At 44.3% G+C, this 15,007-nt stretch overlaps 1 protein-coding gene across 10 annotated transcripts in view; it reads right to left on the bottom strand.

The window, feature by feature from the left end:
• Window positions 1-15,007, bottom strand: part of LOC118312259 (teneurin-3-like) — a 193,464-nt gene that overhangs the window by 37,385 nt on the left and 141,072 nt on the right. For 5 of the 10 annotated variants that reach the window (XM_047333787.1, XM_047333790.1, XM_047333793.1 and 2 more), the window contains 7 exons: window positions 12,586-12,612; window positions 10,679-10,687; window positions 8,163-8,309; window positions 5,271-5,401; window positions 4,251-4,339; window positions 2,848-2,967; window positions 1,139-1,271 (listed from right to left, as the gene is read on the bottom strand). In XM_047333787.1, the coding sequence (XP_047189743.1) occupies window positions 1,139-1,271; window positions 2,848-2,967; window positions 4,251-4,339; window positions 5,271-5,401; window positions 8,163-8,309; window positions 10,679-10,687; window positions 12,586-12,612 (656 nt within the window). The remainder of the gene's footprint in view (window positions 1-1,138; window positions 1,272-2,847; window positions 2,968-4,250; window positions 4,340-5,270; window positions 5,402-8,162; window positions 8,310-10,678; window positions 10,688-12,585; window positions 12,613-15,007) is intronic. The other 5 variants (XM_047333791.1, XM_047333792.1, XM_047333795.1 and 2 more) reach the window with 2 other exon arrangements.

Genomic DNA, 15,007 nt, shown 5'->3' with positions numbered 1-15,007 from the left:
GTATTGCTGTCTGTCATCATTTTTCTCTTCATCTACGTGTTTATAAGGACAGCAGCCACAGCACACATCAATCAACGTGAGCCAAAGTTAGCCCGCTGGCTTCTTCCCAACTGCGGTCCTTTGGCCAGATGTATTGGAGCCATTTGGGTGATAGGATTTAAATAACAAAGACAAGGACACCATTAAAGACAGCAGGGGCGCTGAGGCGGAGTTGACAAGACACAAGCCATGCAGAACGGCACAAAACCACAGTGATACAACAGGGGCTTTAGATTTACTTTCTTGATCGCCAGCCAACGTGGCAAGTAGAGTTTTAAAGCAACCAGCCAATCAGATTTTCCACTAGCCAAATTTTTTCCGGGGAAAAAGTTCCCAAATTATGAATTCCCACTGAATACATTTAAGAATTCATGTTTCTTTAAATTGTTTTCATTTGCGTTGATGGAAGATGTACATTACAATGATAAAAAATATATATATATATATATATATGTAATATTCGTTTCTTGGTCAAATACAAGCCACTCACGACCCGACAGTCATTTCAAATTTAAAGACCCCTCCTCTTTAATCTTCATCGTCCCTTGTGTCTGCAGCCTTCCTCTTTTGCTCTTCTGTTCTTTTTAACTCCCGAAAAATATCTCTCCATGTGTGTTTTTTTTACCCGGCTAACATTAACTTCACTAATTCATTTTTCAGCTCCTTTGTTTTATCTCGCACCTTTCCGCTCGTCTTCTCAGCGTAGCTCGCTCGTAATCAATACCACGCACGCTAGAGGCACGTAGCCGATGGTCGCGTGACACGCCACGACATAGTGGTCATGGGAAATGTGGGATTAGTTCTACGACGTTGCATCGTTACTGCAGCCGATTCAAACAGACGCAGTGTTGCTTCATTCATCACCATAAAAATTGGCTAGTAACTTTACAATGTTACCCGTCAAAGTCAATTTTGACCCGCATTTGGCGGAGTTGGCGGGTGTCAATTTAAAGCCCTGGATACAACCACAACACATAGGAATACAGTCAACAGCCGTCAACCCCTGGGAGAGGTGCTCCATCACTGAGAGGCTGTGACCGGAGAGGGATTTGGGTGCATGACCCCGGGAGGACAGACGGACGGCAGTGACATCACCCACCTTCTTCATGACCAGCGTGTCCATCACATAGAAGATGTTCCACGGCACCCACACCGTCCTGTACTGGGTGATGAATGGAGCCCGTTCAAAGCTCAGTGTCAGCGACGCCCCGCCATTGGCCAGGAGGTCGAACCTTCAGTACATCAAAAACAAACAAAATGTCAATGCCAATATGTCATGTATATTAATAAATTCATGTGGAGTGCTGTAAAACACTGCTTTCAGATGAAGATCAGTGTGATTATAACTAAAATCGATCAAATTGATTCAAACTGTTCTGACTGAGTTGTGTTGACCCCGAGAACTATTGAAACGTGTAGCAGCAGTGTGTGTGTGCGTGTGTGTGTGCGTGCGTGCATGCGTGCGTGCGTGTGTGTGTTGGGACCAGTGGCCTGGGCGTCTGAGGGTTCTGCGCAGTATCTTAGCTGTTCCCTGGACTGAGCTCTTCTGGACAGAGACCTCGGACGTTGTTCCTTGAATCTGTTGGAGCTTCTCTCCCAGTTTGAGGTCAGACCCCCAAGTGCACCGATCACCACCGGCACCACTGGTGCCTTCACTTTCCACATCCTTTCTAGCTTTTCTTTCAGCCCTTGGTATATTTGAGCTCCTCGCGTGCCCCTTCTACCATCTCGATGTTGCTGTGGCTTGGGGTTGCTACGGCCCCCTTCTGTTTGTTGACCACCATGGATCACCATTCTGTCAGTCTGGATCTTCTATTCCCACAGGATCATAGCTCGGCCATTCTCTGATACATACTTCACAAAACCCTCAGGCTCTCAGGCCTCTGGTGGAGGAGCCGAGCTTGAAGGAGGACGAAACAAGTCTGCCCACATGGGACGAGTGGGGATTTAAAAAATATGTATATAATTCGGGCAGTTTGCATTATGAAGAAGAGCTAAATCTTTCACTGCATTGTCAGTCTGCTCTATCACTGATTTATTTCTATAGTGACAGAACACTCTACAGAAATAAATCATCAGCAATGATTCCCAAATTAGTCTTGGGTCGGTAGAGAAATCTGATCATTGACCTGCTTCATATACACGCAGATGATGGTAACCAGGTTACTACAGTGAACGAGTGGTTCATTCACTGTGATCCATTCATGAGAACCACGTTGACGGGACCTGAGCCTTAGTACCATCTCAGTATCTTTAGTCTGTCCATTTATGGATTACCATTTCTACAATGGACAATGGAAAGGATGAGGTGCGCTGATGAGTAGTATGTGTAGCGTGTGTATAACGTCTGTGCGTTTTGCTTTGACGAAGTGACCAAGAGAATGAGCGGTACAAGTTTGTGTCCAATGTCCCTTTTGGTTATTACACTCATAGAGGTGAAGAATGGGAAGCAACACCTGAGGAACAGCGGCGATGGAAGAAATCAGACGTTGACTGTTTCTGATATATACTGTAGATATCCAGTATGTAAACAGTGTGCCAAAAACACACCTGGCTGTAGGTTTGTTTCAGTAACGTGTGGAATCTGAACCTCATGAGGTACAGTATATTTTGTTCGAAAACAACAACAGAGTGCACAGCCTTGAATACTTGATCTCTATATCGTCAGGTACCTCATATTGGTCCCAAAGAATTTTGGAAGATAGAGAATTTTGAGAAATGAGGCTAGGTAAACAATCTCATGATGCAGGGAAAAAAACCCCGGTTACATATATTGTGTATCAATATAAACAAAACATAAATACACACATGCCATCCTTGCGCGTTACAGTGAATCCGTGTTCGGGATAGTGAACGAATGTCACGTTGACTCCAATCAGAGGCGTCCCGTCGGCCGTCAACACCTGACCTCGAATCACCGACACCAAGCTGGGGAGAGAGAGAGATGGAAGCGACTCATTCACTTAATCAAAGCTTCGCTGTGCAACATTTATAAAAGACATGTCAGTATTTTTACTGTAATTAACTACTTACTATTAATTACTATTACTCTGTGAGGGGAAGTGCAGAGTCCACTGAGGAATCACTATAGATATATATATATATATATATATATATATATATATATACACATACATACTGATTAGGGAGGAAATCGCATCTGATCAGAGACTACTCACCGAAATGTAACTCAAAACTGACCATACAAGAAATAACAATGTCAGCTGAAATATGTCTGACTCACTAATATCAGGGGCTTGGACTTTACGCCCCTGCAAAGCCTACAGAAAATATCTGCAACACAATCTCGTCACGTCGGTTGAATGCAAGACCGCCATCCTTCTGCCCTTTGGTTCCAAAAGAACACACTTTCCTGAACCGGACCGGAAAGTGCAACTGAGTTTATGCTTTATATATAAGGTTGCTCTGCTCTGGTGGAGGCAGACGGGAGCCCAGTCTGGTTCTGCGAGAGGAGTGCTACATTTATTAACAGCAGCAAAGTCATTCAGAGGTGGTTGGGTTGGATGACAGGCACAATAACAAGTGCTTGGCTACCACACCTGCAAGGTTGAACACGCCACTGTCAAAGTTTGCCTCCTTCTGCTTTTATCGAGGCCTAAATATTTTGTCCGAAGCCGAAGGGGAAATTAAAACATTTTTCTACATTTAGGTGTTGAACAGCCATTTTTTTAAAGGCCTCCAACCACCCACACATGTACAGTGTTTTATGGTTGTCTAATAAAGCATTTTTATTATAAGGTTGCAGGTCCATTCCATTATGGAAATACAGGACATTTTTATGAGGGGTTGTGGCTCTCTGCGCTTATGAAATATTGAGACGAGTATAAAAAAAGTGTCAAGAGCAGAAAGATGGCCGAACAGAATTGCCATCACTGTCGTTCACTCTCTATATTTGACACACTCTCTTCCTCTCTTGTCATATTTAAAGAATGTTATGTCTGAGGCAGATTAACTTATGTTAGCAAGGAAATCTGTGAACCTTAAGTCCATGTAAAGTGATCTCTGTCCTTATACCCTTCCAGGCAGAATGCAAACCCAAACTGCAGCTGCTCATATTATGGTAGGGTAAGCTATGACCTGCATGTAAGACGCATTGTGAATCGAAAAAATCGCGAATTCTGCTCCATTCTGTCATGCAGGTAGCCAAGAAGTTAGGACAAAAGCACACACCGAGACTGAGACATAATTACCTTCTATTGAACGGACTGTCTCCGGTGACAACGTGAGTGGATTCAGGGCCAAGTAGGAAGTGAATGCGCTGGTAGAAAGACCGTGCAGCCTAAAGGAGATGGAAGGAAGTAAGAAGTTAGACAGATAATACTGCCTCCTGTCACTCCTGTCAGTTTGCCCCTGGAAATAACACTTCTGGATTTATTTCGGTTTAAAGGGGCAGTAAGCGATTTTGGAGAAAGCTTGTCTTTCTTTTTGTTGTTGTTGTGATTTTTGTGCTACGGCCAGAACAAGAGACATCTGGTATGTGAGACCGAAGTGCAAACCATTAGGCCAAAACCCCCCAACCCCTAGCACGTCTCTTAAAGTACCGGCAAGTGATGTTGACAAACTGTACTCGCAGTACTGTGTGGTGCGGTCCGCACCATTTGTTTCATTTTTGATTACTAAGCCAGGGCTGCCCCGGAAACCCAGATTTTTTTTCGGCGTGCACGCAGAACAGACAGCTAATGGACAGTAAGGAAATATTTGCAGATTTTTACAAAATGGGTTTTGCTTTAGAATTGCTTACTGCGCCTTTAATTTCAAATTGTCTGTGGAGATTCTCATTCATCAAGGTCAGCGTGTTGAATCGGGAGCAACTGGACTTGGTTGAGGTTTCTTGAAGAGGTTTCACCTTCATCCAAGAGGCTTCTGCAGTTCTTACTAAGTTGTGGTGAGTTGGGCATCATTGCAATGCTTATCATCTTTCTCCCACTTACAATGCTGTCCTTGAATCTCTTCCCAGCAGACTTAAAAACAACGTAACCTTTTGTGAACACCTATGTGGAAAAAGGTGACTCCAATGATTTTAAAGACTCTCGTTATAACAGTTTCACCAGCGGTCGTTCAAACTGTCGGGAGCATTAACACTGCCCTCACCCCACAGAAGACCTGGGATTCACCACAACTTAGTCAGAACTGAAGAAGCCTCTTGGATGAAGGTGAAACGGCTCCTGATTCAACGCCCTCGTGGTTCATTTCTAATCGTAGCTCCTTACCTGCTGAGGAGCCATCGAGGACAGAGACTGACCGAGCACCTCCCCTGGGTCAGGTGACCCACTGCAGTATAACTGGTTCTGACAGGAGGGCTGCAAACAGCAGTCTGGGTCCATACAGTCAGCCAGGCCGTCTGAAACACACAAGTTATAATAATCAAAAAGCAGAGACGGAAGGGTCGGGACATGAGATGGTTGGTTAAAGTACAGAAGGTTGTCAGAAGGGGAGAGCCAGTGGATGAAAACACACTAATGACTGATGAATAGAGGGATGAGGAGGCGAGCGAGGGATAAAAAAGGAATGCGAATGGAAGGAGGTATTAAGAATGACTAACAAAGCCAGTCTAGTGTGAAGGCAGAGGAAAAAGACAAAGATGGAGGATGATTTATGACGCTAGAATTTGTACGTAGAAAGTATATATTCATTACAAATGGTCACGCAACCCATCTCAAAGAATTAAGTTCATAATACTATACTACTCTTCTTTCCTATTTAATTTCTGGTGGCAATGTAATCTCTGACTGGCTTATGTTTTGGAGTTTATTTTTTTAATAAATAGAGAACTGTTATATATATATAAATGGTAGCTGAGTGGCCAGGAGCTGGTTGGGGGGAGGGGTGGTAACAAAGCACAGGATTGTCAGACCAGACACCAGGTTCACATCCAGTCTGTGGTTCATACAACAACAGTCTGAACAGAAACATATCACACTGTAATAATGCTGCAGTTATTACAGGTGGTGATTGTACTGAAAACCGAAGGAAATACATTTTACTGATACGTTCAGTATCAATGTATTTGTGACTTGTCAAATACGTAAACCAACAACATTCTCTTACTATTTTATTAGAAAATGTCAAGCGTCCAGAGATGATTACTGTTATGATTTGGCACTATATGAATAAAACTGACTTCACTTGACAATTATATTACATTAAAATATTATTGTTGTTGAATATTAGTTGTATATAAATATCACTTCTAGGAAACACGGTTGGTGAAGAAGAGAAGAGAAAGAGTGACGGAGGGAGGATTAGGGCTGCAATGTAAATAATTAGGAACGGGGATGGAATGATGGAAGAAGAAGGGATTAGGAAAGGAGGGATAAGTGAGTGCCAGGGAGCAAGGGAGGAGGAGGTGAGCAGAGTGGACAGACAGATGGAGACGAGAAGGTATGTCTCACACACACACACACACACACACACACACACACACACACACACACACACACACACACACACACACACACACACACACACACACACACACACACACACACACACACACACACACACACACACACACACACACACACACACACACACACACACACACACACACACACACACACACACACTGCCTCGTTCTCTTTATCTCTAACAGTTTGTCCAGTTGAGCTGCGTCCTAAGAGCAGGTAGCACCAGAGGAGCCAGTTCATCCTTTCCCTTTCTTTTTTCTTTAAAGATTGATTTTGGGCACAGTATCTTACACAGTTTGTAATACTACACTATTGCTCACACACTATTCCTAGACCTATTGACTAGAAATCCCAAACCATAACGCCGTCTACCAAAAGACAGACACATTTCAAAAAAACGCTAAACACAAATCCCTTCATGGGAAAGCAGCAGTGTGCTGCAGCGGTGTGCTATATGAAAAGAGTTGCCTTGACTTCATTTATCGTTGGCTGCACCATGTGCTCATTTACAAAAGCACTGGAGTTCAATATCATGACCTCGAGTCATCACAACCTGAACACAATGAGCACACAAGTCCTCTGGTGGACACACTGGATCACACATCATGGACATTCAGCTACTGGACAGCGTCTATGTGCGCAGCGTTACGTTTTTCCCTCCACCAGCATACAGGGAAGAAGAATACCAGGGTCAGAGCCAATCAGAGGCAGAGTAGGGGCCGGCCTTTGTCTCCGATTGGCTCTGACCCTGGTATTCTTCTTTGCTGAATCTTGGTGGGAAAAAGAAATCAGCGTATAAGCCTTAATACAATACTTGTAGCCTATCCTACTGTCCTTGAGGGACAAAAATTAAGAGAAATATATCGATTGTTTTGCTTTTACATTAAGAAAGATGCTGGGTCCGGCCCTGAAAAGCCCAGCACAGACAAGGCATCATCCCCTCGGACCGGTAAGATTCCCAGTCCTGTTCCAACAGCCTGGGTGGACTCGGAGGCGGATGGCTTCAGAGCCAGAGCCAACCACATCCAAACAGGCCAAAGTATATTTGTTTCAGAGGGAACAGTTCGTCCAATTTCCATGGCTCAGATTTGATATAACAGACAACATTATGCATGGAATTTATCGCGAGGAGTGCAGCCAAAGCTTGGCTGGAAACACTGCTGTCGATGTCGGAGCATCGACGTTCCGAATCAAAAAGCACACACAATGTCTCTAAGACACAGCCAGTGCCGTGACAGGTTCCACCCCCCTCCCCTCAAAATCCATAAGATTAAATCATTTGTTCTCCGCTCTCTGCTGTTTTATATATGCTGCACACCATGGCAAAGTAACAACATGTGTTTTAAACCACATTACGACCCACACATGGATGAACACGATTGACTTTCTGCATTATGTGGATATAGAACCTGTATAAAGCTTTTAAACACAAGTGACCCTTAAATCAATTTCTACATCATTCATTTTAAGACTAAATTTGACCCTGAACACCTAAAGGCAAAATCCTTAACTATTTTCCCCGCTAAGCCCCTGACTGGACATCAGGTCAACCAGCACTCTGCCTCCTCCAATGGTTTTCATTGTCCTAACCCCGTATTCATCCATTCATTGAACAACTGTATCTGTAAAACCATGCAACCATCCCTCTCCTCTCCCACTCCTACAGCGTATGTGCTGTACACCACACAAACATACCTCCTTCATTGTCCTTGCCGTCCGTGCACAGTGTTTCCATGGCTACGTGACAGCCGGCCCCCCGCCACCCCGACTGGCAGATGCAGTGCCAGCCACTGGCCTCCAGGGTGCAGCGTCCGTTGTTGTTGCAGAGGCCCGGGCAGCCCTCTGGGCACAGGGGAAACAGAACGGTTAGGAAAGTTAGAGCGACGGCAGCGGGTGGGATGGGGTCACAGGTGGCCAGAATAGGCGTCAAGTAGGTTTCAACCAATTTGCACTTTTGATGGTGGGTGAAGTACTGGAGTTCTGAACGGTGAGAATTCTTTTTTTAATTAGTGTTTCCTCCTCTGAAACAGCAATAAGACCATCACGGGACAACGCGTGTCCTCTGCTGAATGAAATCCTTCTGCGCTACACACAAAAACAAGTACATACGGAGTGGTCTGGAAATAAACCCGAGAGAAATAATCAACGGAATGAAGTTGTCACGTTTGCTCCACAACGGCTGTGTGGAAGCAGAAGAACTGTGGCTACTTACGCTTTGCAAAAATATGATTCAGACTGCAATCATGAAACATGTAAGAGGTGTGACCTTTATAGACATCTATGAATTCAACGGAAGTGTGGCTTCCCCCCGCGGGGTAATTTGTTCCCATAATGACAGCGGGTGAGGCGTAAATACACGGGGAGACTCTTGTGTTCTGGTAGAATTTAGTATAGTATGTAGTGTATGCAGACAATTCCATGTGTATTAGTGAAGAAATAGCAGTGAACGAATATATTACTGTGTCTGATTATGTACAGAGTTGAGAGGAGGGGAAATTGGACGAGACAGGTTTGGAGTTCAGTCAGCGGTGTCGGGACAGTCGGCTCGTGCAGAACCAATTCGGGAACGTTTGGTCTGAACAGTCTTGAAGACCGCAGGTATTTACGTCAATGTCGACGTCTAACTTATACTAGACCAGACCCTTTGTTATTTTAATCATCACCATCATCTCTAACACCTGCATCTGTCTATAGTGGCCATTTGTGATTTGATGTCAATTCGTACCAGCTATAGGCCATTAAGTTTGTTCAAGCCAAATACCCCAACTCGATTTCTCGGGGGTATGTATGACTGTGTGCGTGACGATGCTTTGGAAATAAACAGGCGTATGTAAACTGGTGACAAAACACACAACAGATCTCTAGTCTCTTGAAAACCTTCCTGACAACAGCTCAGTATACTGTACATGCTATGATCATATATGCTGTACATCCTGCGCTCTACTGTCCCGTAAGGTCGAAATGCTGCTTCAGAGGCGTTTTCTCTTCAGACTTCTCAATACGTGTGTTTGAGTTTCCAGGTCTGAACAAATTTCACGTGAGCACCAAAGCCGGTCAGCAGCTTCAGTCCAAGAACCCAGACTTCAGAATCCCCACGTGTTCAGTGTTGACGTGTGTAAAGGCACGTGGACCCCTGTGCGATGAGCCGTTCCCCAACAGGCGGACGGACAGACCGAAAGACAGACCGGTCGACATGTAAAACAGATCGATACACGGAATCCACATGTGAGGGACACAGATCGGCAGACAAGACAGCCTTCGGTGAAATGCACGGCTGTTGTAGTTTCACATGAACCATTCAGATTTCCCTGAAGCCAAAATGGCTGCTAATGTGCCGCTTGACTTTTTTGGAAATTGGAAATGACTTTCCAATTTATTAGACATTTTCATCTGCAAACAAAGAAAGAACATCCTGTCGCTGCGCAATATGAAGATGGAAAAAAGGGGAAATTTAAACAAACGTCTCTGCTTCTTCTCTGAAACCAAACGAGACCCCAGGTTGAAATCCATGTGAAAACACAACAGGCAGACAGATACAAAGCGCACAAAGTATAGGGAGGACAGGGTGGTTTGGACTGCATGCCTCCAAAGGCTATACTTTATGCCTCCGTTGACATTACTCTTAATACAGAATAGACAGTGAGGGTTGGCGGACCAGATAGACCAGATAGATTGATCAACAATGGGCATCAGAACCAAGCAGAGCCCAGCTGGAGAGAGGGGACGAGGGGACAGAGGACAAAAGAAAACAGAGAGAGACAGAAAACGGAAGGGCGTCGAGGAGCTGGCTAAATGAACACACATACGTATATCAGGCTCTTGGATGCAAGACAAAACAGGAGTCGCACACCGTCGGCGTGTGACCCTCTGTGTGCGAGCGCCACCTCGACTGTTTTTATTTTCTGTGTGAGAATCAGAGACTGGGACGACAATGACGTGATCAGAGAGAGAGAAAACCGAGAACATAAACCAGACAAAATCAAAAAAAAAAGTGAGACTGCAGAAACAGCTGCAGCAGAAGAACACAGTCGGATGGACGGATACACTGAGTGCAGTTAGAGACCGGAAGACGAATAAGTGAGAAGGGAGAAGAATGGGAAAAAAAGATAAAAACCCAGAGTCGATGGAAATTAAAGAGAACAAAGCCAGTGTGAGAAGTGGTTGTATTTTGGGACGGTGAGGCCTTTATTAAGTCTTTGGCATGAAATTACCTTTATATCCTGAGAATGGGAGAGGGCACGAGGGAGAGAGGGAGGAAAATTAGGGAGAAAAAGTAAATCGAAACAAAAGCAGCACTGCCAAATATACTCTCTGTGATGGACAGATGGAGAGGACGTCAGAGGAAGAGCTGTGGCCACGTGAGGCGGATGACGAACAGACAGACACAGCAGCAGAACCTGTCTTCTGTCTTCACATTTACCAAATGACAATCATAGAAGGATTCTTGAACAACTGTCCGGATGGAAGCAGCCGCGGTCGAACAAACACGTGGTCAAAGTGGGAAATGGATGTTCTGCAATTCGACTAGGTAGATTTCTAAGACGTGGTGGGAGAGGCAGGATCAGCCACAACTCATCGGTATCTCGAATGGCCACCAGATGGCGACTCCGAGAAAAATCTTTGAAGAGTACTAGTATTTAAAGAGCAAAAGGTGCTACTGCGTTGCATTATGGGGAGTTTACTGCGACCTCTACACTTACCAGCCACAACATTCAAACAGGTGACTGGGGATTCCTGTTCATCCATTGAAGCATGATGCAATAAGACGCAAGGCGAAAAGTCACTTAAAGGGGCAGTACATGATTTTTGGAGAAGGCCTGTCACGCTCTCTGTTGTTGTGGTGATTTGACTTCACTGGCCGGGCCGCGGTCCCGCAGCCTCGGGTATGGGAGACCGACGCACGAACCGCGACGCCACAACATATAGCCTATGTCGCTAGCGCGTCTCTTAAAGGGGCGCTAAGGGATTCTAAAGCAATACACGTTTTGTAAAAATCTGCCAATATTTCCTCGCCGGCTCCGACCTGTCGGTTCTGCCCAAAAAAATCTGCGCAGCCCAGGCTCCGTGAATCCAAAATAGAAAAATGGTGTGGACCGCACCACACAACACTGACGTTGCGTCTAAAATAACATATGGCCGACAGATTGTTTGAGGCAGGAGTCAAGTGCTGTGCTTCACGTACCTGGCTCCGACCTCAACACCAGATCGTAGACTCTGTTCGAACCAGTCAGTCGCGTGTGGTTGTTTTACCGAGTTGGTAATTCTGTTCTACTCTGCCTCCAGTTCCTCGGCCTGACTCCTGCCATCGCTCCCTCCTGCCTCGTCCGACCTCTATGCTGGCTCTGCCCTGGGGACTTGCCCTGTGAATTGGATTTCCCCCCGGCCAAGCTCCATAGTTCGCCCGGGATCTGGCCGCGACCCCAGCTAAGACCTTTTTCTCTTTTCAAGGGTTTTTTGTACCTTTTTTGATGTAAAGTATGACAGTGAAGAGAGAGTGCATCGTTGCCCTGCTAAAAGCGGTCCACCACAGTGAAACTAACAGCTGTACTGACACCTTGAAATATAAGTCATCAATTCGTGAAAAAAGAATAAGAATCCAGAAATCTAATATCAGGGAAAAACAAAACTAAATTCTCCAGGGACTGGTTCAGATTGTGATAAATATTTTGTAACTTTTGATGGAAAAAATAACTTGCAGGGTTCAGAAATTTAGGAGGCTTCAGTGGGCATTCAAGAGACACAGCGTTCAAAAACTAAAAATGTAAAGCTACTTGGACAACATACACAGATACATTCAAAGCTTGTTGCACAATTAAAATCTACTTCTTCAGGTTCCCATTTTTCTTTTCATATTCAATGTGAAAAAAACCAAGCCCGCTACTTGATAGGGATATGAAAATAAAGCCACTGTACATTTGGCTCAGAACAATACTAACATCCTGTCATGTCATCAGAGTTGGCAAATGATGTAGGAGATGAGAGAAATAATGTTATCTACTCCTGATTTCAAAAGGAAAGAAAAAACATTTTGAATAAGAAGATATACTCCACAGTTCATGAAGAGAAAAAGCAAATGGTGAAGTGAGGAAGAGGAAGGAAGAAAAGAAGTATACAGTACCTTTTACTCTAATGTCCGGATTGTGAGCTTTAAGAAGGGAGGAAACAGAAAGGATCGAAAGAGAGAATTTAGTCCAGGAAATTAGGCAAAGAATTGAAAAAAAAACTGCAATAAGAATCAGCATCAATGATCACAGACGTGACTCAGGGAAGGTTTAGAGGATCAGTGAAAGAGAAAGGGGAGAAATACGGCCAGAGAAAGAAGAGAACTCTCAGGCTTCATCACGGGCGAGCCAGCTGGGCGTTAGGAAGCATAATAAGACATCATGTAGGCCGGCAGGCAATGAGTGGAAACAGTTCCACAGTGAGACTCTAACACGACATGTCCATGTGACGGTCAGAAATCCTCTCCCCAGCCAAACAAACCAGCTCTCTGTTGGCTACTGTAAGTGCTCGTAATGGATGTCTCCTCATCTCACTGTTGTTATACTCTCCGTCCTCCGTGTGTGTGTGTGTGTGTGTGTGTGTGTGTGTGTTTGTGTGTGTGTGCGTGTGTGTCAAAGGGACAACAACTGAAGCCAATTTGCAGCTCTTTTCCCGTCTGTCTGATGGTTTTATGAGTGAAGTGTTTGGTGGCGACTGCAGCTGCCATAAATGTCCTCCTTCTAATTTGTGTCACATTTTAAGTACCGCAACACGACAGGGTGGACTCCCTCAACTCACCACGGACACTCACTTTTCAAAACACAATCTTACTGTTAATACTCTAGATACCGAGGAGGAGTGAGCAAGGGGACAGTTTCATCCATCACTGAACTGTTCTTCATTGTGTTGGTACCGTATTTTAGACCTCAGCTCAACATTCAAGTGCTGTATGTAAAGATTGCACTATATGTGTATGTGTGTGTATACATTGCATATTTCTGTATGAGGAAAGTTTAACAACTCTTCCATTCACATCCACATCTTTGTCTATAATTGAGACCTTAAAGCGGATTAAAAAAAATGTACCCATTCTATAATAACCCATATAAAAGCCACCTGACTCTACCATTCTCCCCATCTCTGAGGTGTCTTTCAGCTCATTGTTTCAGTTCTATGGCCACAAACATTCATTTCAGTCCCACTGTTCTCATAAGTGCCATCATTGATTTCCACGGCTGTTTTCACTAACAAGGCAGAGTAAGGGACCTGCCAGCGACTCACTGCATTTAGCAGCTTCAGATCACTCAGTTGGTGTGTCTAGGAGCCATTGTCTCCTAAACCCAGAGCAAAAATATATCTATGTCAGAGTTCAATGTCTAATGTCTCCCTTACCTTTTCTTTCCCCTCTGTACTGTCTGCCTTTTTTCTGCCCTGCATCCCATAGTGTGCACAATGTATGTTCCATATCCAATAGGCTTCCATCTTGTTACCATAAATACATAAATGTTTCCCCCCCACCAAAACAAAAAGAGAAGTTGAAGCTGTTTTACTATTTGACTCTCTGTATGTGTTATAATATCTTCATGGTTGGATGCACTTATTGAAAGTCGCTTTGGACAAAGGCGTCTGCTAAATGAATGAAATGTAATATTTTTGTTTATGCATTTCTTTTTCTGGCCAACGTTATCCAACTATGTGGTTAGCTACATTTAACTTTTATATTAAAAGCTCCGTCGAACAAAATTACATAGAAATAGCCCAATTAAAACACATGATACCACTTCATAGTTGTAACATGGAACGTGATTTTAAAACCGTCCTCCTGGTGTTGAGCAATAGGGACACAAACACGGCGAAGGAGAAGCCAATGTAAGAGCGGCTGCTGTCTGATCTGGAGTTTTTATCTCGGTGAAGTTTAACTTCATGTGGCGGTGTCTTTGCCTTGTGTTTTCTAACTGCTTCCTTCTCCTCCTCTGAGACCAGCACTCCTGCTGTCTTCCTCTGATTTCAGGCTGTAACGTCACAGACCGACCGTAATGTATGTGAATCCGAAACCGGATCCGTTCACGCAGGGCAGGTGGATGCAGGCACGAGGAGATGAGAGTTTAGCGTGCAACACAAACGAAACATTTCCATTTCTATTTTCATTACTTATTTCTATGCATTGTATATGTTGCGTCTGGATGGTCGCCACTGGCAGAAAAAAAAGCCAAATCAAAAAGTTAGACGCATTGGTGACCATTTTAGTCGCCATCTGGAGCCCTGTGGTAATGAACAAAATAGATCGAAGGGGGAATTGGATATTGCATTTATGTTTTTAAGTAAGCCAAATATACAAATCAATACAAAGGAAGTCAAAACAAATGAATGTTATTTTTGCAAATTAACCGGAAATCAGGCGACACGGTGGTGTAGTGGTTAGCACTTTCGCCTCACAGCAAGAAGGTTCTGGGTTCGAATCCTGGTTCAAACCAACCAGGGCCTTTCTGTGTGGAGTTTACATGTTCTCTCCGTGTATGTATGTGGGTTCTCTCCGGGTTCTCCGGCTTCCGCCCACA

Source organism: Scophthalmus maximus, chromosome 8 (assembly GCF_022379125.1).
Source record: "Scophthalmus maximus strain ysfricsl-2021 chromosome 8, ASM2237912v1, whole genome shotgun sequence".
Lineage (NCBI taxonomy): Eukaryota > Metazoa > Chordata > Actinopteri > Pleuronectiformes > Scophthalmidae > Scophthalmus > Scophthalmus maximus.
Note: the sequence above shows the minus strand (reverse complement) of the source record. Positions and strands in the feature narration are given on the sequence as shown.